The 27,839-nt window shown below is 46.3% G+C and overlaps 2 protein-coding genes and 1 non-coding gene across 4 annotated transcripts in view; 1 reads left to right on the top strand and 2 right to left on the bottom strand.

Moving 5' to 3' along the window:
• Window positions 1-13,415, bottom strand: part of Tgm4 (transglutaminase 4) — a 37,706-nt gene extending 24,291 nt beyond the window's left edge. The window contains exons 1-5 of the mRNA XM_076575529.1: window positions 13,298-13,415; window positions 9,195-9,410; window positions 4,959-5,135; window positions 3,810-3,904; window positions 852-963 (exon numbers count right to left, since the gene is read on the bottom strand). Coding sequence (XP_076431644.1) covers window positions 852-963; window positions 3,810-3,904; window positions 4,959-5,135; window positions 9,195-9,410; window positions 13,298-13,388 — 691 coding nt within the window. The 5' untranslated portion in view covers window positions 13,389-13,415. The remainder of the gene's footprint in view (window positions 1-851; window positions 964-3,809; window positions 3,905-4,958; window positions 5,136-9,194; window positions 9,411-13,297) is intronic.
• Window positions 13,416-14,608: 1,193 nt separating this feature from the next.
• Window positions 14,609-14,727, top strand: LOC121831253 (5S ribosomal RNA). The gene has a single exon (XR_006074627.1). It is a non-coding gene; the product is annotated as a 5S ribosomal RNA (ribosomal RNA).
• An 8,539-nt stretch (window positions 14,728-23,266) lies between these two features.
• Tmem42 (transmembrane protein 42) lies at window positions 23,267-25,929 on the bottom strand. Of its 2 annotated transcripts, none has more exons than XM_076575535.1 (3): window positions 25,565-25,929; window positions 24,668-24,814; window positions 23,267-24,112 (listed from the first exon to the last, which is right to left on the bottom strand). In XM_076575535.1, exons 1-3 carry the CDS (start codon window positions 25,754-25,756, stop codon window positions 23,978-23,980), a joined length of 474 nt encoding a protein of 157 aa, XP_076431650.1. In that variant the 5' UTR covers window positions 25,757-25,929; the 3' UTR covers window positions 23,267-23,977. The 2 variants fall into 2 exon arrangements, with proteins under 2 accessions (XP_076431650.1, XP_076431651.1); XM_076575536.1 differs by having other exon boundaries at window positions 23,267-24,017.
• Between the last annotated feature and the right edge of the window lie 1,910 nt (window positions 25,930-27,839).

Here is a 27,839-nt window from a genome sequence, read left to right as displayed (position 1 = left end):
GTTCCCCGTCTTATGGGGGTCTGTATTTTTCCACTAACTAGAGATTCTGTCCTTGTCCCTGACACCAGACCATCAGTGTCATGTCAAGAACGAGTAGGGTGACTGTGTGGGTGAGGTGGCTGTTTACCACCAAGGTTGATGACCTGAGTTGACAAGTTACACACACACACACACACACACACACACACACACACACACACTGAAAAATTAAAACAAACAAAAAGGCTGCAGGGCAATGTGAGAAAAGATCAGAGCAGAGCTTGTCTGAAGTGTCTCTGCTCCTGTGTTTCTGGAACAAGGCTGATGAATTTTGAAAAGGAGGACACTTTGGGTAGATAGGGAAGAGTGTGTGGATCTGGAGGAAGTTGGGGGAGGAGGATGAATATCATCAAAACAGATTGTACAAAGCTCTCAAAGAACTAATAAAAATAAGAAAAATAAAATTAAATTAAAAAAAGAAAAATTTAAAATAAAAAAAGAGTGATGTTTGTATACAGGCTCAAAGGTAGCCAGGAAGGGATAACTTGGGCAGAAGAGCCAAGTGTGACGATGAGAGGAGTCACTTGTGGCTCCCAGCAGCCTCTGAGCGGTTTGGCAAGGCAGTGAAGACAAGCTGAAATGGCAGAAGAGGCATGCAGCATGCACTTGGCCCCCAGAGGATCTTCTGGGCATGCATTAACGGTGCCCGGGCCACGTTCTCAGCTGGTTTGAGAATACTTGGAGAGCAAAGAACAGCTCCTCAGGGACTCTGCCCTGCAAACTCCGCACAAGCATGGGCACTCTTTGTTGAGTCACACAAGACCTGCCAGTGGAGGAGACACACTCCACAGCAGAGCCAGATTCTGAGTTACCTGCACACCATGGATTGAAGAGAAGGAAGAATTCTCCAACTTTATAGTCATTCACACGCAGTTTGTACCTTCCCACCATAGCATCGGCGGCACTGATGACAGTCAGTTTGACCTACATGAAACACAAGACATGGTGGACACTTTCATCCCTGACTCATCTCTGAATCCTATGAAGCCTCCCAGAAGAATCAACAGTTCTGACAAACTATCCTTTCTAGGGTCAGCCCAGTGACCAGGGGTACCCCAATGGGAAAAGATGTGATTCACAAGGCAGGAAGGTCTAGAAGGTTTCCCAAAGTGGCAGATAAACTTGGGTTTGCAGTTCATAGGTGCATTTTATCCCAAGCTTTATTCCCTTCACTCCTGCATGCAGATGGTGCTACCTCCCAGATCATAAGGCAGACTCTATGGCTGTAATATAAGGAGCCTGATCTAGCACTCAGGGCTTCAAGAGGCAAAGAAAATGTCAGCTCCTGTTCTCTACAGGGTACGTGTGCTGCTCAGCAGTAGAGCACTTGCCCAGCATGCTGGAAATCCTAGATCATATTCCAGCCCTGTAGTGCCTCAAGCATCTGCAAGGGCACCTAGGCTGCCATCCAGTGCTTTAGGGTAGGTAGTGGCCGGGTAAAAAATTAAGACATAGATATTATTGCACCTATAGTTGTACTAAGAATTTTATTTCCCATCATTACACACAACCCAGGGTTTTCCAAATCTATGAGATACTTGTTATTAGAAGGTATATTCTAGGGACTAGAGAGAAGGCTCAGAAGTTAAGAGCACTGGCTGTTCTTCCAGGGGTCCTGAGTTCAATCCCCAACAACCACATGGTGGCTCCCAACCATCTGTAATGAGATCTGGTGCCCTCTTCTGGCTTGCAGGCAAACATGCAGACAGAACACTACATACATAATAAATAAAAAACTTAAAAAAAAAAAAAAAGGTATATTCTAGGAGCAATGGCTGCCATTTCCATCACTAGCTTTGCCTTCTGCTAGCTGAATGGTGTTGGCTACTTTCTTAATTTCTCATGTGCATCAGTTTCCTTGCTTGAAAGCTTGCTAACTCCTTCTCCATCTCCCTTGGTGGTTGTGGGAATTAAATGAGCAACACATACACAAGGCAGTAAGGAGAGTGAGCCTCTTAGAAGGCAGAATGTCCTCTCTCACCTACAGTGGCGTTTGGCTGTCTTGATTAGGGGCTGTTTCACGAGAAAGTGTTCCTGAGCATCAACAGGACAGCTGGGACAGAGTCCCATTCCCCATTACTCAGCTGGCAGAGCTCTAGGCTAGTAAGGAAGGTCTTTCCTGTTGTATCCCAGCACAGACTAGAATCCTCGCCATCCTTTATTATGAGCAACACAGGAAGCCCACCCTTCCATGGTATAGGTAATGTCAGACACCCTGACCTGTACAGGGTCCTACATATGTGCTCACATGTTTAAAAAAAACAGGCTGGAGAGATGACTCATCGGCTCATCAGTTAAAGAACTACACTGCTCTTGCAGAGGACCCAAGTTCAATTCCCAGCACCCATGTCAGGCAGCTCACAACTCCCTTTAACTCCAACTCTAGGAGATCCAGTGTCTTGGGCACCTGACTCACATATACATATCAGTGGAGAGTACACACACACACACACACACACACACACACACACACACACACACTTGATTAAAAATAAAGAATTATATATTTTTTTAAAAAAAACCTTTCCATGGGTATTAAAGATTCACTTCCTTCATGGGTGCTATAAAAAATAAACAATTTTAAACAAAAAATATTTAGCAACACCTTTTGAGTGAAGAAAGCTAGCCCATCCCCTGTCCCATTCCCTCCAGCTCCATAACCAAAACTGAGGCTCCTAGAGAAGGAGACTGAGCCAAAGGCCTTCTCCTAGAGAGTCTGTCATGAATACATGAGAAACACAAAATGCTGCTGCAAAGTAGGAATTGGAGCCCTGGTTCTGGCCAGAAAGAACGGAAAAAGAGAGGTGCATGGGGGAGGGGCTGAAAACAGAGTTCACTCACTCATTTGTCAGCTGCAAATTCTGCTTCCAGAAAACCTGAAGATCATTGCCCTTTTTAAATCTTGCAATTAACTTAGCAATGGGATCTGTAGGCTACGTCCAAAGGAAGTGGCCATAAACTACTAGTTCAGAGATCTAGCTAGGAGAGGGTGATAGCTGGTAGACTTTCCAACACTGGGAAGACAGCTTTACAAAGAATGTCAAAGAAGCCATCCCAAGCCCACACACTTGAGCAGGCTGCATGCTAGGCTGGCAACCTAACCAAAAGGAACACTGTTAAGAAAAGGAGATGCTTCCATCCGCTTTGAGTCTAAACAAAAAGCCTGGAGGGAAGAATCACCAACTGCATTTGTAAGAAAAAGCGTTGTTATTTCTCCCCTCTCCTCCCCTCTTCTTCCCTTCCCTCCCCTCCTCTCCCCTTCCCTCCTCCCCTCTCCTCTTCCTCCTCCTCTCTCTCTCTCTCTCTCTCTCTCTCTCTCTCTCTCTCTCTCTCTCTCTCTCTCTCTCTCTCTCTCTCCATCTCTCTATGAGTCAATGTCTCTCTCTATAGCCCTGGCTGTCCTGGGACTCACTATATAGACCAGGCTGGCAGGGAACTCACAGAGATCTGCCTGCCTCTGTCTTCCACAAGTGCTGGGAATAAAGGTGTGCACCATCATGCCTGGCCCTGATGGGTTATTCTTACTCATTTTCCTCTGTTCATTTCCTCCAGTGAACATAAATGTGGAACAAGAGTTATACAGCATCTGGCTAGTCAGAGCTACTGTGTGCTATGGGTAAGCAAGAAGCTGAGGTACCCAGAGCCATGGCTACTGGTGGTAAGCAGCATTATACACTAGAAAGCAAGGAATGGATAAATAGGAACTACTCAGTTGAGACAGGGAACTATCCAGAAGCCAACAGCCAATAACCCCACACTGTGGCTCTCACCTCTTCACCGGACTGTTTGGCAATTTTCACCTGCCAGCCCTTAGAACGGAAGGATGTCATCGGATTAAGCTCCACCAAGGATGACTCTTTTGATCCTGGAAACACCAACAGGGAAGTGAGTCTTGACATCAACCCCAGGATGGCCATCTTCCCCCACTCACCAAGCCACTGGATTGCAGTCCTCAGTTGGTAGGTGGTCCCTCTGCCTTGCAGGGGCGCATGGTCTTCTTCCACCTTGGCTATCTAAATTGCACTGTCTGCTCAAATTAGTGAAGGCTACCCCATCTCCTTTCTACATCCTTGCCTATAACTCCAGAGCCCAGGCCTCTCTTGCACATCTCTATCTGCTTTGTTAAACTGTTTAGCCTTGGCCAGTATAGTCACTACAACATGCATTAAACTAATCATCTTCCTGCCAAACTGCAGTGTGTGGGTAAATGTGCGTGTGGATGTCATAGGTCAACACTGAATGTCTTCCTCAGTCGTTCTCCACCTTGTTGTTTGTTTGTTTTATGTATATGAGTGCTGTATCTGCATGCATGCCTGTATGCCAGAAGAGGACATCAGATCCCACTAGAGATGGTTGTGAGCCACCATGTAGTTGCTGGGAATTGAGCCATCTCTCCAGCCCCTCCACCTTTTTTTTTTTTTTTTTTTTTTTTTGAGACACTCATTCCAGAGCTCACCAATTAGCCCAAGCTGACTGGGCAGTGAGCTCTAGGGACCAGTCTGTCTACAGCTCCACCAAATATGCACCATACTGCTTGGCTTTCACATAGGTACTGGAGACCTAGACTCGGGTACTCATGCTTGTGTATGACAGGCACACCACTCACTGGACTTTTGATAACTATCATGGTTTGCCTCAACCCTACAGAGCTACAGTGTCAGCAAACAGTCCTGTGATTCATCACTAGAATGGCTTCCAGATCTTACCGGCTGGCCTCTGTCCATTCTGACCCTTCCCTGGCCATCTCCAGTGATTGGCCAAGGGTGTCATCAACTGTGCCAGGGTGATTAACCCAGTTCCCAGTCCATTCTCAGCATAGGGAAGCTAAGGCTTAGGGAGCAAAATCACTCTTGACCATTGCACATTCATAAGCCTTGTGGTCCCACCCCTCCATCCTGCTTCTGGGGCTGAGGCCTCACCTCTAACAAAAAACGTCAGCTTCAGTTCGTCCTGAGGATGGAGAGGTCTGTTTAGTATCACCTTCATGTTGAATAACTGTCCACGTCTGAGCACAAGCTTAGTGGTCTGGAAATCCAATGTGTGGTGGGCGGCAGCATTCTCCTTTTTCTCCATGTTCACAGAGTAAACCACCAGCGCTGTTAGCACACAGTATGTGGGAAGACACAGGGTTGATTCCTAACTCTGACAGTTCAGGGAAGAGAAGAGGGTTTCCCCTATCGTATCCCTGCAGGCCATAATAATCTGAGATTTGGTTTCCTGCCTATAAAATGGGTGTGTGCATACTGGCCTCACAGGATTACAGGGGGTTGAGCTGAGAGATGGAAAACCCCAGAATTGAAGGGATCATGGAGAGAAGTTGAGGCTTGGGCCATGTGGCAGGGTTAGAGTCCTTGAAGAGAGCCCAGGAGAGGCTATTGGTAAAAGTTCAGCACAGTTACACTGGAGACCAGAGCAATTTAGAGATGTCAATACATGGGAAAGCCAACAAAAGCAGCAGCAGCTGTGGAGTGGAGCTGGCCTGAGCCTAGTAACAAGCCATATGTGTGATGGATGATAGGGAAGCCCTTTGGAGCTCAAAGGATCATGAGTGAGTCCCAGATTTGGTGCTTTATTGATCAGTGATTGATGTGGGAGGTCCCAGCTGACTATGGGCAGTGACACTCCTAGGCAGGTAGTCTTGGGCGCTATAAGAAGGCAGGGTGGGTAACCACAATGAGCAAGCCAGTAAGTAGCATTCCTCCATGCCTCTGCATCAGCTCTTGTCTCAAAGTTCCTGCCCTGACTTCCCTGAATGACAGGAGTGTGACCTGAGGGCTGTTGGCTGAAATGAACACTTTTCTTCCTAAGTTGCTTTCAGTCATGGTATTTTATCACAGTGATAGAAACCCTAACTAAGACACTGTGTTCATGGTCTGCTGAGGCTACCAGCAGCTTCCAGCAGGCATTCCTGGAGTCTGAATAGAAGTGCTATACAGGGCACAGGAGTCCCACTGAACACAGCAATCGTTAAGCACTCTAAATATTACCTCTTCCTGCAGAGGGCTGGGGCCCCTCCAAATTGGGAGTGCAAACTGTTGCCCTAGGTACATATGCCAAAGAGTTGTCAGTGATTCAGAGAACACATGTTAATTCTCATCAAACGAACTCATTTTCAGCCAGGATTTTACAGGATTTCCACAGATGAATTTGCAGATTTAAAAACAGAATTATCCACTGTACAAAAATTGTACAAGTATTCTCTCCAAAGAAACCAAAGCTTACAGCAGGTAGCAGCTCCTCCAGTAATCTCTACACTCAGGTGGCTGGCACAAGGGTGAGGCCAGCCTGGGCTGCCGAAGTGAATTCCAGGCCAGCCTGGGCTGCCAAAGTGAGAGTCTCAAATCTGTCTCACTTCCACTCCAAAAGAAAATAAATTAGATGCTTTGGACTATGAAATAGATAAGTAAAAAACTGCTAGAGACATAAGAAATTTAAAAAGTTGTGGGAGGGGGAGTTGGAGAGATGGCTCAGCAGTTAAGAGTGCTTCTTGCTCCTCTAAGGACTCAGGTTCGATTCTCAGCACCCACATAGTGGTTCACAACCATCTGTAACTCCAGTTCCAGGGGATCAGATGCCCTCTTCGGCCCTTCTTGGTCAACAGACACACAAGTAGTGCACAGACATACATGTAAGCAAAACACTCATATATATATAATAAATAATATATAATAATAATATATATAATATATAATAAAATAAAGCGAAACAAAATAAAATAAAAGAATATTAACAAGATAGATTTAAAATAACTTCTAAAAATAAAAGTTGAACCATGGTCCTCTGCAAAAGCAGCCAGAGCTCTTAACTACTGAGCCATCTCTCCAGCTGCCTTCACTGTGTGTTTAGTTTCAATAACTTTTATTTTTAGAAGTTTGTGAGCTCACAACTGCCTATAACTCCAGTTTCAGGAGATCCAACATATTCTTCTGCCTTCTATGGGCACCAGGCACACACACACAAGTAAAATAAATAAAAACTAAAAAACAAACAAAATAAAACAGTAAAGGGCTGGCAAGGTGCCCCAGTGGGTAAAAGTGCTTGCTTCCAAGCCTAATGACCTGAGTTCCAACCTCAGAACCCCCATGATGGGAAAAGAGAACAGGGCCCTGTTAGTTGCCTGTGACTTCACATGTTTGTGTAATAGCCTTTCCCTCTCTCTCTCCTTCCCTCCCTCCCTCTTCCTCTCTCTCTTAAAAACCCAGCAAACAAGTTTAATCAGCATACACATAACTAGAACTGTGATCTAGGAATCAGCCCAGGAGCATGACCCAATCTCGACAAACAGAAGTCAGCATGGAAGTGAGTTAGAGATGTGTGAGTGGGTGAGAGGGCCCAGTGTGCAGGACAAGGGGAGCTCCAGGAAGAGGTGCAGCAGCAGGGAGCGCACAGTCCACGAAGAGAGGAGCACGGAAAGGACAGGGTCACTGGGGTGGTGAGAAAGTGAGCGTCAGCGCAGTTCTAGGAAGAGGATTAAACACCTGGCAATAAGCCTGCTACTGCGACCAACAGGCCTCCGTTGCTGCAGACACAACCGCTGTGACGACACTCTGTCCTGGCCACCGCTAGAGAAGGGGCTGGAGCCACGGGTGGGATAGGGTCAATTTTTGCAATGACCAGTTATTACTTGTTTTGTTTGTGATTCTTTTGTTCCTAAAGAAATGGTTCATCCTCTCACCCATTCTGAAAGTCCTCAGTCATCAAAAAGGACATCTCAAATGCATTAGGCCCTCCCCACAATACTCCATCATTGGTGACCCTGAACTTGTAGTCTTTGGCCATTTCTCCCCTCAACATGCTGGCTGGGCCAAGAAACTACATCCTTTTTCATGCTGTTGTCTTTTTCTTTTTCCTTCCTTCCTTCCTTCCTTCCTTCCTTCCTTCCTTCCTTCCTTCCTTCCTTCCTTCCTTCCTTCCTTTCTTTCAATGATTTACTTGTTTTCATTTTATGTGCACTGGTATTTTGCTTGTATGTATATCTGTTTGATTCCCTGGAACTGGAGTTACAGACAGCTAGCTGTGAGCTGCCATGTGGGTAGTGGGAACTGAACCCAAGTCCTCCAGAAGAGCAACCAATGCTCTTAACTACTGAGCCATCTCTCCAGCCCCTTAGTAGGGTTTCTATTGCTATGATGAAACACCATGACCAAAGCAACTTGGGGAGGAAAGGGTTTATTTGGCTTGCAGATCCCAGTCATAGTCCACTGAGGGAAGCCAAGGCAGGAACTTAAACCAGACAGGAACCTGGAGACAGAAGCAGATCCAGAGGCCGTGGAGAAGTGCTATTTACAGGCTTGCTCCTCATGACTTGTTCAACCTGCCTTCTTAGAGAACCCAAGACCACCTGACCAGGAAAGGCACCATCCACAATGGGCTGGACCGTTCAACACATCAATCATTAATTAAGAAAATGCCTTAAAGGCCTGCCTACAGCTGATTTGATGGAAACTTTTCTCAGTTGTGGTTCCCTCCTCTCAAATGACTCTAGCCTGTGTCAAATTGACGTGAACAAGCCAACAGTTGTCCTTAGTCATTCGCAAAGCACTTTCACAGACTTGTCTTTTATGATGGCTGGGGAAACCCAAAGCCACACTGCTAACCAGTGTACAGCAAACTTCAACCTCAGCCACCTCCCTGACCAGCAGACCCCTCCTAGCACACACAGCCTTTACCAAGCCCCTGGCCCTCTATACGCCTCCTCTGAATGTGGACAAGCATGCAACCATCTGAAGAATCGAAGTGGCCTAGGGACTATGAAGAACCATGTTTTTCATTCAATGTCACTCAAACTACACCCCTTTGCAGAGCTCTAAAGTAGTCATTCCTTGCCCAAACCATGGCTCTGCATCCAGAAAGAGGCTGCATGATGCTTGATGCCAGCTCACAGAAGACTCTAACAGACTCACGTGAAAAACTAAATGTGGTCAGCACGAGGGAGCATGAGTGAAAGTCAACAGGCATTATTCTTGCAGTTGTTTGGGGAATCTGATTATTGTGTATCTGAAAGCTGGCTTTCTTCAATGAATAAGACAGCAAGCCATGGATTAGGCAGGAGGACAATGGCCCAGGCGCCCTGGGCAAGTGGCTGGATGAGAGGGCTGGGCAGCAACAGGTGCTCAGAAGGCCAAGGTACCACTGTGCAGATTGTACTCACTCACCCTTCCTGGTGTCCATGGTCCCACTGCCTCTCTCTGCAGCCCTGTCAGACTCCAGTCTGATGCCAATAGCACTGCGAGAGTTATTCTCAGAGCAGGATGTGGCCCTTTTTATGTGGTCCTGGGGTAGATGTGACCTTGCAGTGGCTGCCAAGGGGTGAGGCTTGAGGACCATATCAATCAAAAACAATAAAACTTTAATCGTCTTCCATATCATCCCTAGGAGGAAATCAGGAGACAAGATGAGCTGACTTCAAAGGAAGGAGCACAGAGAACGGCGCCATGTATCTCCCATGACCCCAGGAACAGGCCACCAAAAGCCAGGATCCTGTGTCCTCTAGCGAAGCTGGGAAGATCTTTACTTATTTCACAGCTCTATTTATTTTAAATAAGGAATGACTAATATTTTTATTTTTGTTTATAATTTGAACATATACTGCACAGACAATTCACTCTCTTTTAGGCCTTGGCAGATATGCTGTGTCCACTGAGAAGACAGTATGTGTATTACATGGAGTACACATACCATTGTGTTCTGAATCTGTAGTGAGGTCTTGGAGGTGCTGGAGACTTTGCTGTCCACATGTGGCTAAGCCAATCATTCTTCCCACAGTTAAACAGCAGCTCCTTCCCTTCATTGCTGCAGGGAAAGGCTTTCACAGAGGTTATTCATCCTTATCCTGTGTCTATAGGAAGAACCACAGGCCTTACTGTGGAATTACTGGTCCAAACATGCCCAGATGTGTGCCTCGTGGGCAGCTATTCTCTGCTTTCCTTAGGAGTACCTATAAGGTCTTTTGTTTGATTGGGTTTGTATTTATGTGTGCATGTGTATGTAGGTACACTCACCTGGACATGTTATGTGCAGGTTACACTTGATTGTGCACATATGTCTGGAGGCCAGAGGTTAATATCAGGTGTTGCCTTATAAAATTATCCACCTTTTAAAATTTTTATTTTATGCACATATGTGTGTATGTGAATGTACACATGCAGTGCAGGTGACCATGAAGGCCAGAAAAGGGTGTTGGATCCCCTGGAGCTGGAGTTATAGGTGGTTGTGAGCTGCCAAGTGTGGGTGGTAGGAATCAAACTCAGATCCTCTGCAAGAACAGCAAGTGTTATTAGCTGCTGAGCAGCTGTCAAGCCTGAGAGGATGACAGGGTTGCAGCCACCTTAGAGAAGGGTCGGACAGGGGGCAGCAGGCCCTTGAACAAATTATTCTAAAAAAAACCAGCAGAGGATGTGCTGTCCCCCTGCCCCTAGACCCAGACAATTAGGAGTTACACAAAAACGAGTTCCAGACATTTCCTGCCATAATCTAAAGGATATGATATAACATAACTGGCATACTAAACAGAGCACCAGATATGTCCTGTGGGATGTTTTCTGCTGTTATAGATTGCACATCATAGCTGTCAGAGGGAATGAGTTTCCTGCAGATAAAAATGGGAAGTCTAACTGTCAGAGGTAATGGGTCTGCTCGTGATACAGATGCTATGACATAAACTGCTAGAGGATATGGCAATTTCCTTGCAGCTGCAACTCTCCAAACAGTTCAAACAAAGCATCTCCAACCTGAAGTAAGCACCAGTCCTGAGCTTGTAACAATATAGAGTTGGAATTCCCCTAGACCCCCGACCCTAACCACTATAAAAATCTTATCCTGTTCCTGCTTGGGGTCCCTCTCACTCCGCCACTGAGATGGATGGACAGGGGCCCAAGTTTAAACTCTTGAATTAAAGACTCTTTGCTTTTACATTTGGATCGGTCTCTTAGTGGTCTTTGGGGACATCAGACTTTGGGTCCAACAAAGCCTAACCACATTATTATTTGGAGACAAGGTTCCTCCCTGATCTGGGGCTCACTGTTTCACTGAGGCTGGCTAATCAGCGAATTTCAGGGATCTTACTGTCTCCATTCTCTCCAGCACTGGGGTACAGACATGCACTGCCATATCAGCTTTATATGGTTTCTAGAGATCTGAACTCAGGTCTTCACGTTGGTTAAGCACTTTATCCACTGAACTGTCTTCCCATACTTGTAACTTTCTCAGTGATGTTGATTCTAGTGAAAGCTGGTTTGACACTGCAGCAAAAGCCCCAGAGCAGGGGTGAGACCTCTTGAGCCTCAACATTTAGTGACTGCTGCTGTGTCCTTGGAAAGTTGTCAGAGGGCCTGAGTTTCTTCTGGGTCACGGCCCATGGACCAGCAATGGCCCTCACTGGCCCTTGTCCCTCTGGATATCAGGGAGCTTTCTGGCACCAAAAGGCTGGGAATCTGCACCTGCAGACCTTAAGTGCCGAGACTTGTCCCAAATTGCTTTGGAACTGAAAAAAGAACGGTGTTGTTAACTGTTTCATCATCTGCAATGGCTGACCCTTAAGCAAGGGCTTCCACAGCAAGGGCTGCAGCCTGAGGAGATTCTGTTTCCTCAGGCACTGGCTTTTGCAGAGCTAATAAGGGAACTTATCTAAATCTAAAGAACTCATGAGTCAACGGTTTAGGTGCAATTCTGCTTGCTCAGAGAGGCTGAATAGCCAGTAGCTAACCTTCTCCCTTTGCTGGCAGCTTCCAAAAAACCCCCACATCCTTCTCTCAGTTCCCATTTAAAAACTCTTGCTACTCATGGTTCATTCCTACCACTTCCTGTCAGCTACTTGCTGCCTCAGCCTCTTGCTTACAGGTTAATTTTATTTAATCAACACATCTTTGAATTTTAACCAAAGCAGTAGGAAAAAAATGCAACACACTTTAAAACAATATTTCCCAACAGAACAGCCAAGGTAGGCTCACTTGCAGAGTTCTACACAGTGCTTTCAGGCCAAGGACACTAGCAAGTGACTTACTTTTCTATTTCCTCTTATAGCATCAGAATTTAGGACCATGTTCATGGATTATGTAAAACTAAGCTGTTCATCATTTCAAATGGAAAAGAGAGAAGCTTCTGGACAGTCCTGGCCCAGGGACCACAGGGTCTGTGTTTAGTCTCTTGGTCTATGCAAAAGAGGGACCTGAAAAGCATAAATTTCCTCCAGTGTCATGGGCCAAAAACCCAGGGTACCAGGGCAAGAGCAGACATATCCATGGAGAATAGAATGTGTACCTTGAACAAGCTCTTTATTTATTTACCTTGAATAACCTCTTTGTGCTTTTGTCTTCAACCTCTAGAAACTGGGAGATGGTGAATGCTGATGCTTCAGGCTATGAGAAGGCTTTCAAGGTCATGTTATTCAACAGGCTCTTGGTACCTAGAACAGAAGGTATGCTCCACAAAGGATGCTGCCTTAACTTTATAGTGAGGAGCCCTGTGTGGTGTTATGTAAGGAACCCAGCCAGCTTCTCTCTCTCTGCCTCCTCTGGAACTGGCCTTTACTTTACTTTGTGGCACTTCACTATTAGCTAAGTGCCTCCTATTCTTATCTTCCCAGTCTGTCCCACAGCGAACAGTAGCTGGTTATATCACAGGGGCTGTCACTTTCCAGAACTGCTATTTAAGGTGTACCAGAGCCTGGTGGTAGAGCTTGAGTTATCACCCCATCCCACACCCTTTGTTCTGCTCATAGAGGTGACCAGGCATGGGTCCCACCAGGAAACAGAGGCTTTGAATGCACCTTCCTGGGAAATGGGTACCACTGACCTCAATCCAGAGATGGCAGAGTCTTGGAGGAGAGAGGGGGATGGCAGGAAAGATTTGGAAACTTGCAGGTGAGAAGTAGGAGACAGAAAACACACTTAGACATGAAACTGCTGCCAGGATTGGAATTTGTCCACTTGTTGCCTCTACCCCACCGCTGGGCTCATGTTCAGAGGTCTTGCTCAGGACTGGGTATGTGAAGAGACTGAGTTAACTAAGTTAATGTGTGAGGATGTGGCTCACAGGGCCGTGGCAACTGCATGCCTGGCCAGGGCCGGGGTACAGAGCTCAGCTGGCACACAGGATGGACACAGTGGAAGGAACCTTGGGGACACCTGAGTGATAGCTTGTGAGCCAGGTTCTTCTCCTAGAGCTGGGGACACAAGGTTCTCTCCTCCCAGAAGGGAAGCCTGGGAAGGGATGCTTTGGGGGGTTCATGCCTGCCCTCCTACCCAACCTCTATTCTCACCTCCCAGTTCTGAGAAAGGAGCAGCCATAGGCCTGGCAGCCATCCCACCGACACAGGAGCTGCCTGGCGCCACACATTGGTTCTGGAGCATAAAGATGTCCTCTTTTACTTCTGACCTCCCTGTCTGTGGAGACAGGGAGGAGTTGGTAAACATGAACCTCTGCTTATCTCTATTCTCTCTCTCTCTCTCTCTCTCTCTCTCTCTCTCTCTCTCTCTCTCTCTCTCTCTCTCTCTCTCACACACACACACACACACACACACACACACACACACACACACACACACACACAAACTTTACAAGAGAAAAGAAAAGATTCCAGTAAACCAGGAAATCTCTACTCATCAAGCCATTCCAGTGCTTGACAAATTGATTGTGGCAGGGCTGCCTGGGACACGCTGATCTCAGAGTTAGCCCTGCTCACAGGCCCAGGTCAGTCCCTGTGTTTGCTCAGGCATTTCTCCACCATCAGCCCGGCTGGGAGGCACAGCCAGGCAGTGAAGAACTGTGCTTTCCTCTGCCGTACCTGCTGTGGGTCTGAGGCTTGACTCCTTGACTTGATTAAGGTCTGTCATCTGCGACAGACTGTGCAAAGGATGATCAGGACTGATGGTCATGGGTCTCAAGTAAAAAGACCTTTCAGGATGCTGTTGGCAGTCAGCCAGGGGACAAGGAAGTGCAGCTGGAAGGCTGTCCGCCCCCTTCTATGTCCAGGTGGTAGATGTAAGGAAACATGAGCTCTCTGAACCCTGTTTCCTAGGATGTAGGATGTGAATAACTATTGTGGAACACACCTGTAGCCCCAGCAATGAGAAGGCAGGGGTGCAAAGACCAGGAGTCGTCCTCAGCTATATAGTGAGTTTGAGACTAGCCTGAGTTACATGAGACTCTGTCTTAAAAAGTCAGTAGCATGAGAAGGGAATTTTGAGGAACCGTTTTCTGTCCAGCCCATTTCTGGGGCCAATTCCACTGGCATCCACTGTGCAATGTACACCACCAAACATGTCTCACTTGCCACACTTCCTTGTCTAGGTCCATAGAAGGCAGAGCACAGCTAGACCAGTGAGAATAATGTGTGTTTCCTAGCTGAACCACCAAAGCAACTGTAACTTCATGTTTCATATTAAAAATCTTAATTTCAGCTGGGTGGTGGTAGCACATGCCTTTAATCCTGGGAGGCAGAGGCAGGCGGATCTCTGTGAGTTTGTGGCCAGCCTGGTCTACAGAGCTAATTCCAGGACAGCTACCATTGTTACACAAAGAAACCCTGTCTCGAAAAACCAAAAATAAAAATTAAGAAAATCATAATTTCGTCTACGGCCATACCACCCTGTACGCGCCCAATCTCGTCTGATCTCGGAAGCTAAGCAGGGTCGGGCCTGGTTAGTACTTGGATGGGAGACCGCCTGGGAATACCGGGTGCTGTAGGCTTAAAAAAAAAAAAAAAAGAAAAGAAAATCTTTAAAGACTCACAAGACTTATAAAAAGAAAAGGAATACAAATTTCTATCTCCTTCTCAAGGTCAGGAACTAAAACATTGTGGCTACGTTTATGCCCCAGCCTGTGTCCCCTTCCTACACCACTGCCTTGTCAAAATGTAAACACTACTCTGTGTTAGGGCTTCTTTTGCCTACCACCTGCCCACCCGCTTGTCTGTTAATCATCTATCTGTATCTATCTATCTATCTATCTATCTATCTATCTATCTATCTATCTATCTATCTATCTATCATCTATCTGCCTATCTATCTATCTATCTATCTATCTATCTATCTATCTATCTATCTATCTATCTATCTATCATCTCTCTATCCATCATCTAATCATATCTCTATTCCTTCTATCATCTATCTATCTCTGCCTGTCTGTCTATATGTCTATCTACCATCTATCTAAGAACTGGAGATTAAATGCAGAGCCTCAGGCCAGTTAGTCAATCACTCTACTACTGAGCTATATCCTCAGTCCCCTTGTTTATTTAAAAGCACCATCCATGTGACTATTTTAAAATTTTTTTAATTTTAAGTTTTTTTATAAAGGGTAGTATACTGAAAGTGTCCTTAATTTTTTTGACTCCACATTATGGTGTGTGTATGATGTAGGTATGTATGATGTGTGTGTGGGCATACTCATGCCACTTTGTGTGTGTGTGTGTGTGTGTGTGTGTGTGTGTGTGTGTGTGTGAGAGAGAGAGAGAGAGAGAGAGAGAGAGAGAGAGAGAGAGAGAGAGAGAGAACAACCTCGGGTATGGGTCATCTTCCACCGTGTTTGAAGTAATGTTTGGCACAGCGCTACACATGAGAGGGTAGCTGACCTGCAAACCTCCAGGAATTCTCCTGCCTCTGCTTCCCATCTTGCCACAGAATGACTGGAATTACAGATGTACTAGCATGCCTGGCTTTTAAGTGGGTTCTGGGGACCTGAACTCAAGGTTCTCATATTTGTGCAGCAAATACCTTACCCACTGAGTCATCTCTTCAGCCCTAAATTAGAGTTTTGAGATTTATTCATCCACACAATCCATGCCTTGTCTTCACTCTGTTTTTCCCCATTGATATTATTATCTCAAAAATTTCTAATTATTAACACCAATGCATATGAAATAAAAATATTAAAAACATTTAAAAAAAGATTACATATGAATTTTAGGTAGTATTGTCATCCTAACAATACTGAATTTTCTAATCCATGAACATGTCTTTCCATTTATTATGTTTCCCCAATTTCTTTCAGCAATGTTTTGTAATTTCCCAGTTAAATTTACTTATTTGATTTTTTCCCCCTTCTTCTTCTTTTCTTTTTTTGTTTTTTGTTTTTTGAGACAGGATTTCTCTGTGTAACTTGCCTGTCTTAGAACTTGATTTGTAGATCAGGCTGGCCTAGAACTCAGAGAGATCTGCCTGCCTCTGCCTCCTGAGTATTGGGATTAAATGCATGCACCACCACTGCCTGGCAGTTTTTCCCCCTTCTTCTTGATGATGTTGTATGTGGAATTGTTTATAAATGTCGCTTTCAGATTTCTCATTGTTAGTCCACCTGTGAAAGAGGTAATTCTACTTCTCTTTTCAATTGGGGTATCTTGGATTTCTTCTTGTTGACTAATTGCTCTAGATAGTAGTACATTAAGGAAATTTTCTTCTATTATTTTTCCCTTTTTATTATGTAAGGGAGTTGAAGTATGTCAGATGTAGTTTCTGAATTGATGGAGATGATCCTCCATTCTTTCCTGAATCTAATCCAGCCAGGCTTTTGCCACCACCATTCCTCAGAGGCGATCCTGTCAGTCATCTCTAATAATCCAGTGGCCATTTTTCAAGTCTACTCTTTAGCAGCTTTAGTTTGGGTAATCACTGTAATCTGGAAATGATTCCAGGTGGCCACTCTTGTATGGTCATCCCACTTCACTAGCCATTTCTTCCTACTCATCTGGTTTCTGCCATACCGACTCTGATGCCCAGGCTCAGTCTCCAGGTCTCTTCTCCCTCAAGGTCTCATCACTCATGATCTCAAGTACCTCTTTTGTGTGGCTGACTACGAAGCTTCTTCTTGAGCTTCGTATCATATGTGCTCTCACCTCTTAACATTTAAAAAATTAAGAGGTCTACATTAGTGTATATGTGTGCACATGCATGCTTGTAACCCAGGGCCTTACACAAGCTAGGCAAAAGATCTATGACTCAACTACATCCCCAACCCCACATTTAAGGCCTTTTGTCCAGCCAGGTTTTTCTTACAGCCTTCATTTCATGGCTGCCATCTTCCCTCTCCCAATTATCGGACCCAAATCATGGTACCATCAACTATCCTTTTTCATACTCACATTGAGCACTGAGAAAGTTCTGCTGGCCCCACCTTAAAATTGTGGGAGCCCACAAAATTTCTTAGTGAGATAGAGCTGAGCTTCCTTTACCCAGCAGGGCTGCATATGGGATGGACTGACCACATGTGTGGTTACCAGGTAAGTTTGGAGGGTCTGCACTTGGCTGTGCTAGGGGAAGGTCTTTTGCTCCACCCCTTGGCATTTCTATAAATAGTCCTTTTGTAGAGACAGAAGGGGCGGGTGGGTTTTGATCCAGGCCCTCCAGAGGCTATCCTGTGTTTCTGTCTCTCTCCTCTCTATATTTCTATCCAAATATTTCTCACTTCTCCCTACTCAAGAGTACCTTGTTGGGGTCTCCCACAAAAAATACCTTGGGTGAGGCTTGGAGCTAGAGAGATGGCTCAGCAGTTTAGAGTGCTTCCTGCAGCCAGGCTGTGGTGGCACACACCTTTAATCCCAGCACTTGGCAGAGGCAGGCAGATCTCTGAGTTCAAGGCCAGCCTGGTCTACACAGTGAGTTCCAGCACAGCCAGGGCTACAAAGAGAAACCTTGTCTCAAAAAACAAACAAAAGACCAAAATATCAAAGAAAGAGTGCTTCTGGCTCTTCTAACGACCTGAGCTTGGTTCTCAGTATCCATGTCGGATGGTTCACAATCACTTGTCACTCCAGCTTTACGGGGATCCAACAACCCGCTTCTGCCCTTGCCTTCCATAGAATGTTCTAAACATAAACTAACCCTTTAAAATGTTAATTGGGTTAACTATCTAGAGTCAAAAAGAAAGTCACTTCAATGATCTGTATTATCTGGATGCTTTCACATTCTTATTTGACTGTATTCTTTGAGATAACACCAAATGCACAAGGAAAAGGAAAAAAAGCCAATTTGTGTTCATCAAAGTGAAAAACTCATTCACAGGGCTTGATGGCTCTGCAGTTAAAAACACAGGCTGCTCTTCCAGAGGACCCAGGGTTAATTCCCAGCACCCATATGGTGGCTCAGAATCGTCTCTAACCCCAGTCCCAGAGGAGCTGATGCCCTCTTCTGGCCTCCTCGGGCACCAGGTGGTGCACAGACAGACATGCAGGCAAAATACCCATATGCATAAAATAAAAAAACTGAAGGTTAAAAACCAAACAACCCAAACAAACAAACAAACAAACAAACAAACAACTCATTGACTCAAAAGGCACCTTGACAGTTCAGGGAAGTGAAAAGACAACTCCGCAAAGGGAGAGAGTATTTTCAAATCATACAGCTAAGGGACTTTGTGCTATACTTTGAAGAATATGACAATTATCACTTAAAAAAAATAACCCAGTTTTAAAATCGCTTCAATCCCAGAACCCATGTAAAGCTGAGCAAGGCAGACACCTGTAAAGTCAGTGTTCCTACAGCAAGAGGGGAAGCCAGGCCGACAGAGAGGTGCACATGGCGGTGGGGGGCGGGGGGGGGGGGGAGGAGAAGGTGGGGGGAGAGAGAGAGAGAGAGAGAGAGAGAGAGAGAGAGAGAGAGAGAGAGAGAGAGAGAGAGAGAACCCAGTCAGAGCTCTTGGGTGCTGTGCTTGGACAGGGTGGGGGGTCCTGATAAAAGAGATGGGGTGTAAACTAAGGCCACCCTCCCTTAGGAGGGCTCAAGACAGAGACTAGCTTTCAATAGAAGAAAGGCCCCTGGAAGGTACTCAGGCCCTTGGTCCAGAGGGGCCTCCCTCCTTTTGTCTGTATCCAGGACTAAAGGCTTTGTCTTAGTTAGGGATACCACTGCTGTGATGAAATACCATGAGCAAAGCAACTTGGAGAGGACAGGGTTTATTTGGTTTACACTTCAGTATCACTGTTCATCATCAAAGGGAGTCAGGACAGAAACTCAAACAGGGCAGGAACTTGGATGATGCAGAGGCCAGGGAGGGGTGCTGCTTACTGGAGCTGATCGTGACTTGCTCAGCCTGCTTTTTCTTTCTTTCTTTCTTTTTTTTTTTTTAAATAGAACCTAGGACCACCCGCCCAGGGATGGCCCCATCCACAGGAGGCTGAGCTCTTCTCCATCATCACTAAGAAAAAGCCCTACAGGCTTGCCCACAGCCTGTTCTTTCCACTGAGCCTTTTGTTTTGTTTTTCTCAATTGAGGCTCTCTGATGACTTTAGCTTGTGTCATTAAACTAGCCAGAACAGGATGGGTCTAGATGTGGACTGAGTTTTGGTAATGTGATAGTGTATGAGCAGAGATCACAAATAGCTCTGGGCAGTGAACCATCACCACGGCAGGGCTGAGTGTGGGAGGCTCTGGCCAGGACTGCCTGAGCCTCTCCCCTCAGGCAGAAACTACAGCATGAATTGGATTTGAGGATCTCAGTTCTGCTGCCCTCTCCTCTCTCTTACCCCACTTCAATGCTCAGCTGTTTTGGTGCCAAGTGGCCAGCGTTTCTCCTAAGCAGCAGCTAGGAAAACTGGGCAAGAGTTGGAGTCATCTCTAACCCCAGTTCCTTGCAGAGATAGACACTAAAGCATCATTTATTATAGATTCTCAGGCCCAACCAAGTGTGGTGGCTCATTCCTATAGACCCAGCACTTAGAAGGCTGAGGCAGGAGGATTGCCATGACTTTGAGATCAGCCTGACCTATATAATGAGTTCATCATAAAAATCAAAACCCAAACCAAGACCTCTCCAAGTCTGATTTTTTTTAAATGCCCAAAGTCCCAAAAAAGCCACTTTTCCCAATGAAAACACACAAATGACTCATAAGCATAGTGAAGATGCTTGACACGGTCCTCACTATAGAAATGTAAATGAAGTCATAGAAGATACCACGAGGATGGCTGTGACAGTGTTAATAGTCAATCCCACAGACTTGAGCCAGCAGGGAGACAAGCCTCTGGGAATGCCTGGTGGGGAATGGTCAACTGTGATTGGTACCATTCTCTGGCTGGAATCCTGTGTAAGAGGAGAAAAGGACCTGAGCAATAGCAAGCATTGATCACTCCCTCTTCCTAGTTGTGGATGCAATGTGACCAACTGCTTCCACTCGTTGTGACTTCCCCAGAGTGATGGAAACATGAGCAGAATCAACCCTTTCTCAAGCTGACTCGTCAGAGTATTTTATCACAACTACAGGAAAAGAAACTAAAACAATGATTAAAATTAAAAAAAGATGGGCCGGGCGGTGGTGGCGCACGCCTTTAATACCAGCACTCGGGAGGCAGAGGCAGGCGGATCTCTGTGAGTTCGAAGCCAGCCTGGGCTACCAAGTGAGTTCCAGGAAAGGCGCAAAGCTACACAGAGAAACCCTGTCTTGAAAAACAAAACAAAACAAAACAAAACAAAACAAAACAAAACAAAACAAAACAAAAAAACAAAAAAAAAGAACAAAGGTGGGGGTTGAGTATGATCAAAGTATTTTATATGCATGAAAATGTCATAATTAATGTACAATTAACATAAGAACTGACAAAGATGGGTAATAATAGTGTTGCCAAAGAAGTGGTGCAATTGGGACACTCATCCTTGAAGGGTTAGACTATGAAATGGTGTGGCTGCACAGCTGTTCCTCAAAAAGTTAAACAGGAAGCCCAGCACTCAGGAGGCAGGGTCAGATGAATCTCTGTGAGTCTGAAGTCATCCAGGTCTATATAGCAAGTTCCAAGCTAGCAAGGGCTACATATGGAAACCCTGTCTCAAAATAACAACAAAAGAAAAAGACCAAGTTAAAATGGCTTATGTGTCCCAGTAATCCCATTTCTAGGTATATACTCAATAGAGTTGAAATTACATTTCCACAAAACATCTTGAATACCAATATTTGTACCAGTATTATAAGAGCCCCAAAGTAGAAACAACCTTGTCCAAAACAAGATCAAACTACCTGCAAGGTAGGGTGGGATTGAGCCACAGAAAGGAATGAAGTATTAAAATGTGCTACATTAATAATGAGCCTTAGAAACAGCATTTTAAGTGGGGAAAAAAAAGCCAGACACAAGAGACCATAGGAAAAAGTCCACTATATGAAATATCTAGAATAGACAAATTCACAGACACAGAAACATTTGTGATAGCAGGGACTGGAGAGGAGGTGTGGGACAGAGAATAACTGCTGATGGGTATGACTTTTATTGAGTACATCTTTCCAAAGATGTTCTGGAATTAATGATGGTTGACAATCTTGTGGATATACCAAAAAACTGCTGAGTTGCACCCTTTAAAATATAAATAAAAAACAAGAACAGAAAATGGTAACTACCCTATCAAGGCCACAGGCTATAGAACCTGATGTCAGGCCGGGCGGTGGTGGCGCATGCCTTTAATACCAGCACTCGGGAGGCAGAGGCAGGCGGATCTCTGTGAGTTTGAGGCCAGCCTGGGCTACCAAGTGAGTTCCAGAAAAGGCGCAAAGCTACACAGAGAAACCCTGTCTCGAAAAAAAACCAAAAAAAAAAAAAAAAAAAAAAAGAACCTGATGTCAAATCTCCAGCCCTGAAGCAAACAAAACTCAAGCCACAATCCAGGATGCACATCAGAAAGACAAATATTGTCTTGTGGTTTATTCTTTTTGCAAAAGAACCACCCTCTGCAACAAAGATATGAATGCTGCCAGTCTTCTTAGGTGATTCCAGAGGCAGACATTTCTGCTTTCCAGAGAACAATTCATCCTCTCTGTAGGAAAAGATCTTGATCTTGTGGTTTTCCGTATCTGTGGACTAGCCAGTATCAAGTTTCTCTACGAATTCAGCAGGAATCTAGATAGGAGGCAGAATCCCTTCAGGATAGTACCTGGGCCAAGAGAGACTTCTGACCTGAGGGATGGCTTGCCCAGAGAGACCCTACCAGGGGCTCTCAGCAACCTTCAATGTTTGGTCTTTTTTATTTTTTTATTTTTTAAGAGACTTATTTTATGTGAGTAACTATTTTGTCTGCACATATGTTTAAGTGACATATGTGCACCTGGTGCCAGCAGAGGACAGAAGAAGGCATCAGATGCACTAGAACTAAGTTACAGATAGTTGTAAGCCATCATGTGGGTGCTAGAAAATGAACCCAGGAGCTCTGCAAAAACAGCAAGTGCTCTTAACTGCTGAGCCATTTTTCTAGCCCTCATGCTTGGTCTTGATTGGCACCTGGCCCACATGGGAACACACCTTATGGGGCCTTGAATGGCTTTCTTCTCTCTGGGAGAATGACAAGATCAAAACAGACCATCACATGGAACATGAAGTCCTCATAAACACGGAAGTGGTTAGTGACAGAGTGGCTGGCCACTATATTAAATATAGAAGTTAGGCAATGGTAGCACATGCCTTTAATCCTATCACTTGAGACACAGGGATTGGTCTGGATTTCTGTGAGTTCAAGGCCACACTGAGAACAGAGCCAGGCATGGTGGCACACACCTTAAATTCCAACACTAGTTAACCATAAAGGTCTGGAGGTCTGTACAGGCAGGAAGTAATATAGCTGGGCGGAGAGGAAATGAGTTGGCAGAACAGAAAGGCATATAGGCGTGGGTATACAGGAAGTAGTGTTCTTTGGAAGCTGCAGAGTTGGTGAGGTGAGGTTAGCTGTGGCTTCCCCTATTCCTCTGATCTCCCAGGTTCTGGCTCACTTTTTTTTTTTTTTTAATTTAAACAAACGGTTCAGCAATTCATCTACAAATACTAGAGCATCTTGTTCATGTAGTGGTCAAGAGGTTTTAATATGTCAAAGTGGACTAAGAAACTGACAGCCTTGTCTTGGCTCCCAGGAGGGTTTAAAGGCGTTTGGAACTAGGAACAGAGGTTGTTCCCAAGAGTGAGGCAAGTGAGGGAGTCTAAGGCAGAGGAGAGAGCAAATGCAAAAGCATACACCAGAAGTGGACCTTGTGAACTTCCATACTACATGTCTAGTCACTGGAGACTTCAGTATGCAGGAACAGAAAAGATGTCAAGATAGAAACTCCTGTGTGAATGTTGACGAGAGGCTAGGTCCCAGCTGGCAGAAGCAGTGGAAGTGTGTCAGTATGCTCTTTCTGTCAGATGAGTATGGGAGGGCAGAGCTGACATGGAGTCAGGGGCACACAATCTCCACTAATCCAATTCTGAGAATTCAGCTACCTGGCTACATTCCCTTACCCTCACAGTTGGAAAAGAATTAAGATTCCACACCCAGTAGCTTTAACAATACTTACAAATAAGTATTTATTAGCCCAAATGTCCTTCTTTTGCTATGGATTCATGGATGTGACAGACTATCTGACACATCACATGTTTTTTTTTTTTTTCTTTAGGAAGCTCCCCAGCTGCCGATTCTGGGGTAAATGAAGGGTCATGGTCAAGTAGGAGGATCATAATCACAACATTTCTCAGGTACTTGCCATGTTGCTGGGCAAGATCACAGAGTCCTCCAGGACTCACTGAGGTAGCCCTGGAGCACAAGAATCAAAGCACTGTACCAACGCTGAAGGACTTGGTCCTCATGCTGTGGTGGTGGTCTTCCTCTTACAGGAGCTAATGCTTCAACCCTCCAGGCTGCGAGGTGGTCAGAGGCCTGTGGTTGGTCTGGCATCTCCTTGTGGCTGACAGTCAAAGGCTGCACTCCTGGGTCACCCCAGAAGCAGGCCTACTTGTCAATCCATGGCTGGGCATGATGGCCATCTTTACAGTGGTCTATCCACCAAAAGGTGTCATGATGGCCATCTTTACAGTGGTCTATCCACCAAAAGGTGTCATGATGGTCATCTTTACCGTGGTCTATCCACCAAATGGTGTCATGATGGTCATCTTTACAGTGGTCTATCCACCAAATGGTGTCATGATGGTCATCTTTACAGTGGTCTATCCACCAAATGGTGTCATGATGGTCATCTTTACCGTGGTCTATCCACCAACTGGTGTCACTGCTGCTTGCTTGCCTTCCAGGTGGGTGGGAAGTTCCTGTGGATCAGGGTGAGTCCACAGAGGATGAGGAACACCCCTCCCCACCACAAGACCTCCTGGCACTCTCCATACAGCACGTAGCCTAAGATGGCCTGTGGGAGAGACAGCTTTAAGGGACTTGGCCTACTCTAGTAGGCTCTACCATTCCTTAGCGGCTGGCCAAAGTCTGCTGCTTCACATCAGCTATTACCTTCATCAGATCAATCCATGCACTTCTGTCTCCTCTGCAGAAGTCAGGAGCTACACCAACTGAACAACAGGCCCAACACAGGCCAGCAGGTGGGGCCAGTAAATCATAAAACCTACCTAGGCTGTCTTTCCTTCCACTTCAGGACTGACTGGGTTTGCTCCACCTTGCTGGCCTTGGACTTACACAAAGAACCTTGACCAGCCCCTTCTCTCCCCATAGCTAAAGTTCCCAGATTTATGAGAGACATGCTGAGGAATGTCTTCACATGGCTGGTGTTAGCCCAGAATGACACTCAGATTTCATTCCTAACTAAGCTCTCCATATTTAACTGCTCCTTAGCTGGCGCCATTCCAACCTGTTTTACTTCCTGTTCTTTCCTGAGCCTGAAAAAGCAGGGGTTCCCCAAGGACAACTCACCTAGAACCCTGAGTAAGAACAAGGTCACCAGGCTACTCACCGAACTGAGTATGTTCGAAAAAGTCACTGTGACAGATGCAATGGCTGAAGACATAGAGAAACTGAGGCCCCGGCTAAAGAAGGTCCACATCAGAGAATTGGTGCTTGCCATGGCAATAATGCCTAAGACACAAAAGCCAATATTCACCTGCAGGAGAAAGTATCACTGCAGCTACAACCACCATGGACAGAAACTTGAGAGGCTGGGGGATCTTTTGGAGTCTCCTACAAAGAATATGCAGACCTTGTTGACAGAGAATGATGCTGTAGGCAGGGGGTAGTTTTCTTTTGTGTAGACCTCAAATTTCTTGTAGCTGAGTAGTCTTTTGGAAAGGGATGATTTACAAAGGGCATCGTAAGGGCCGAGGGCAGCCTGCTTACACAGTGGATAATGAAAGCCTGATTGATCACTTCTGAAAAAGACTAAGAAACACTTTCATGGTCTAGAGTCCTTCATTTCACTCTGGACCACTTATGCACCGATGAACACCCAAAGGGATATGCGCTTCAAGCTTGGCAATTGCAACTACTAGGTTGGCTCTAAATCGCCATAAATGTAAAGAATCAAGCAGTCTCCTATTCCGGTCAGGGTTGAATTCTAGGCTGCCGATGTCTCGAGCCTCTCTATGAGGCGGAGGCTGGCTCAAGACTCAGACTGTGCAGGTGGGAAGGCCATCCGCTCCTCTCCCCAGGTGCTCACTGGTCAGAGCTCTTGCCAAAGGCAGGAAGAGGAGTCGCCCGAGGAGTCACATGCAAAGGCTGGGGCACGGGGTCCAAGGGGCTTAAGTGGGAGGTGGGTGAGGATGTCCTCCCCCAGGAGGCCCGAACCAAGGCTGGCGGCCCCCCTCCCCTCCCGCCGGCCCCCCGCCGGGCAGGCGCCCGCCCCCGCAGTCCGCACCTGGCTGCCGAAGGCCAGCTTGGCGGCGGCGGCGGCCAGGGCCCCGAACCCGCCGGCGCACAGGCAGTTGAACACGCCCCAGAAGCGGCGCCGCATCGCGCCGGCGTGCAGGCGAGCGGGGAGCTCCACCGGTGAGTCGGGGTAAGCGGCTGCCGACACGGCGGACCCCGAGGACTGCGGCCCGGCCGCCATGAGCCCCGCCGCGCGCGCCACGGCCACGGCCACGCACTCCCGAGCCGGGCGGAGCCAGGAAGAGGAGGGACTAGGACTCAGGAGACCTCGGGACCAGGCGAATCTGCTGCTGAGGGGAATCGGGCCGAGGACCTGCAGCTGAGGCAAGCCTGTGGCTGGGGACAGCCCGCGCGCGGCTCAAGCGAACCGGGTGCTGATGGGAATCTGCTAGTGAGGACCATGCGCCACCGAAGGGAACCTGGGGCGCAGAGCCACCTGCTGTGCGTGAGACGAATCTGCTGCCGAGGGGAATCTGTCACAGTGCTGAAGTTGTGGAGAGCGGAATTTGTCAGAGGTGAACCTGCCGCTGAAGTGACCCAGATCCTGAAAGAACCCCGCAGCCCGGGGGAACCTGCTGCTGAGACGACGGGGTGTCCTGCAGTTCCATACCTGCCACTTGGCATGGATGAGCACCTAAAATGCTGATTCCTGGCTTTCAGATTCTGAAGCCAGTCTGCATCTTAAAGATGCTCCAGCTGCCTCTCTTGCTCCCTCGTGGACGCAGGTGCCAGGTGTGGAGACAGGAAAAACGCTGTTAACCACTCTGCTGGGACCACAGGAACCACAATTACTTCTAAATTCATTTAAATTACCCAAAAAACAGCCGGGCGGTGGTGGCGCACGCCTTTAATCCCAGCACTCTGGAGGCAGAGCCAGGCGGATCTCGGTGAGTTCGAGGCCAGTCTGGGCTACCAAGTGAGTCCCAGGAAAGGCGCAAAGCTACACAGAGAAACCCTGTCTCGAAAAACCAAAAAAAAAAAAAAAAAAAATTACCCAAAAAACTAAAACACACTATCTACTGTCATTACATTACAAGCTAATAGTAATCTAGGCAGTTTATGGAGACACTCTCACATAAGAGGAGGAGGGATGGGCAGCCTGGTGGCACATGGCTGTAACCCTAGGACTGCTGAGGCTGAGGCAGAATTACCGTAGTTTGAGGCCAGCCTGGCCAACATAGCAAGCACTAGGCTAGCCAAGAACTTTTTGAGACTATTTCAAAAAGATGCTTTTTAAAAAGGAGGGTCGGGGACCTAGCTTAGTGCTTCCCTAACACATAGAAAGTCCTGAGTTTAATCCATGGGAGTGTATGTTGGGAGTGCATCTCCTTAAAAAACAAAATGCTTTAGAAGTATATGAAGTGTGCCAGGTGTGGGGTGCACCTCAGGAGGCAGAGGCAACTGGATCTCTGTGAGTTCGAGAGCAGCCTGATCTACATAGTTCTAGGCCAGTCAGGGCTACGTAGTGAGACTTATTTTGTAGACATAAAATACAAATAATATGTATGTATGGGACTTTGACAAAACAAAAATAATTTCACAGTACACTCTTTGTTCAGCACACTATTCCTGTTAAGAACTTTTCATGGACATTCTTAACATGCCATATTGCTTCTTATACAGGTGATTTTGTGGCTGAAATAAAAGGGTGGATTATTGGGGGCTGGAGAGGTGGCTTAGCAGTTAAGAGCACTAACTGGTAGTTTGTTTCCAGGCTACCAATTTAGGCAGCCCACAGCCTCACAGCTCCTCACTTCATAGCTCCAGGAGATCTGAAGACAGAGTTTCTCCTTGTAGTTTTGGTGCCTGTCCTGGATCTTGCTCTGTAGACCAGGCTGGCCTCCAACTCCCAAGTGCTGAGATTAAAGACACGCCACCACCGAGGCTCCAATGCTTTTCTTCTGGCCTCCATAGGCACCTGTACTCATGTACACATACCTGAACACAGATACACATAAAAATAAATAAAAAGCATAATTATCCAATTAATTAGTTGTATGTGGTATAAATGTTAGCATTCTGGCCTTCCCCTTGGGGACCTGCCCAGCATGATGTCATCTTACATAAAGTCCCCTTTAAAGGAAAGCCCCTTCCCCCTCTCCCTCCCTCTCCTTCCAGGAGGCTGCCTTTTCTCTTTCCTCTGCCCTCCCCCTTTAATAATAAAATTTTGCACGTGGATGCCACGTCTGCACGGTGTAGCTTTCCTTGTCATAGGCTGAGAGGTTCCATTTGCAGATGAGGAAACAGACTCAGCAAGGCCTACT

This window comes from Peromyscus maniculatus, chromosome 7 (genome assembly GCF_049852395.1).
Source record: "Peromyscus maniculatus bairdii isolate BWxNUB_F1_BW_parent chromosome 7, HU_Pman_BW_mat_3.1, whole genome shotgun sequence".
In the NCBI taxonomy this organism is placed as follows: Eukaryota; Metazoa; Chordata; class Mammalia; order Rodentia; family Cricetidae; genus Peromyscus; species Peromyscus maniculatus.
The sequence above is the reverse complement of the archived record's forward strand: the minus strand, read 5'-3'. Positions and strand labels throughout refer to the sequence as shown.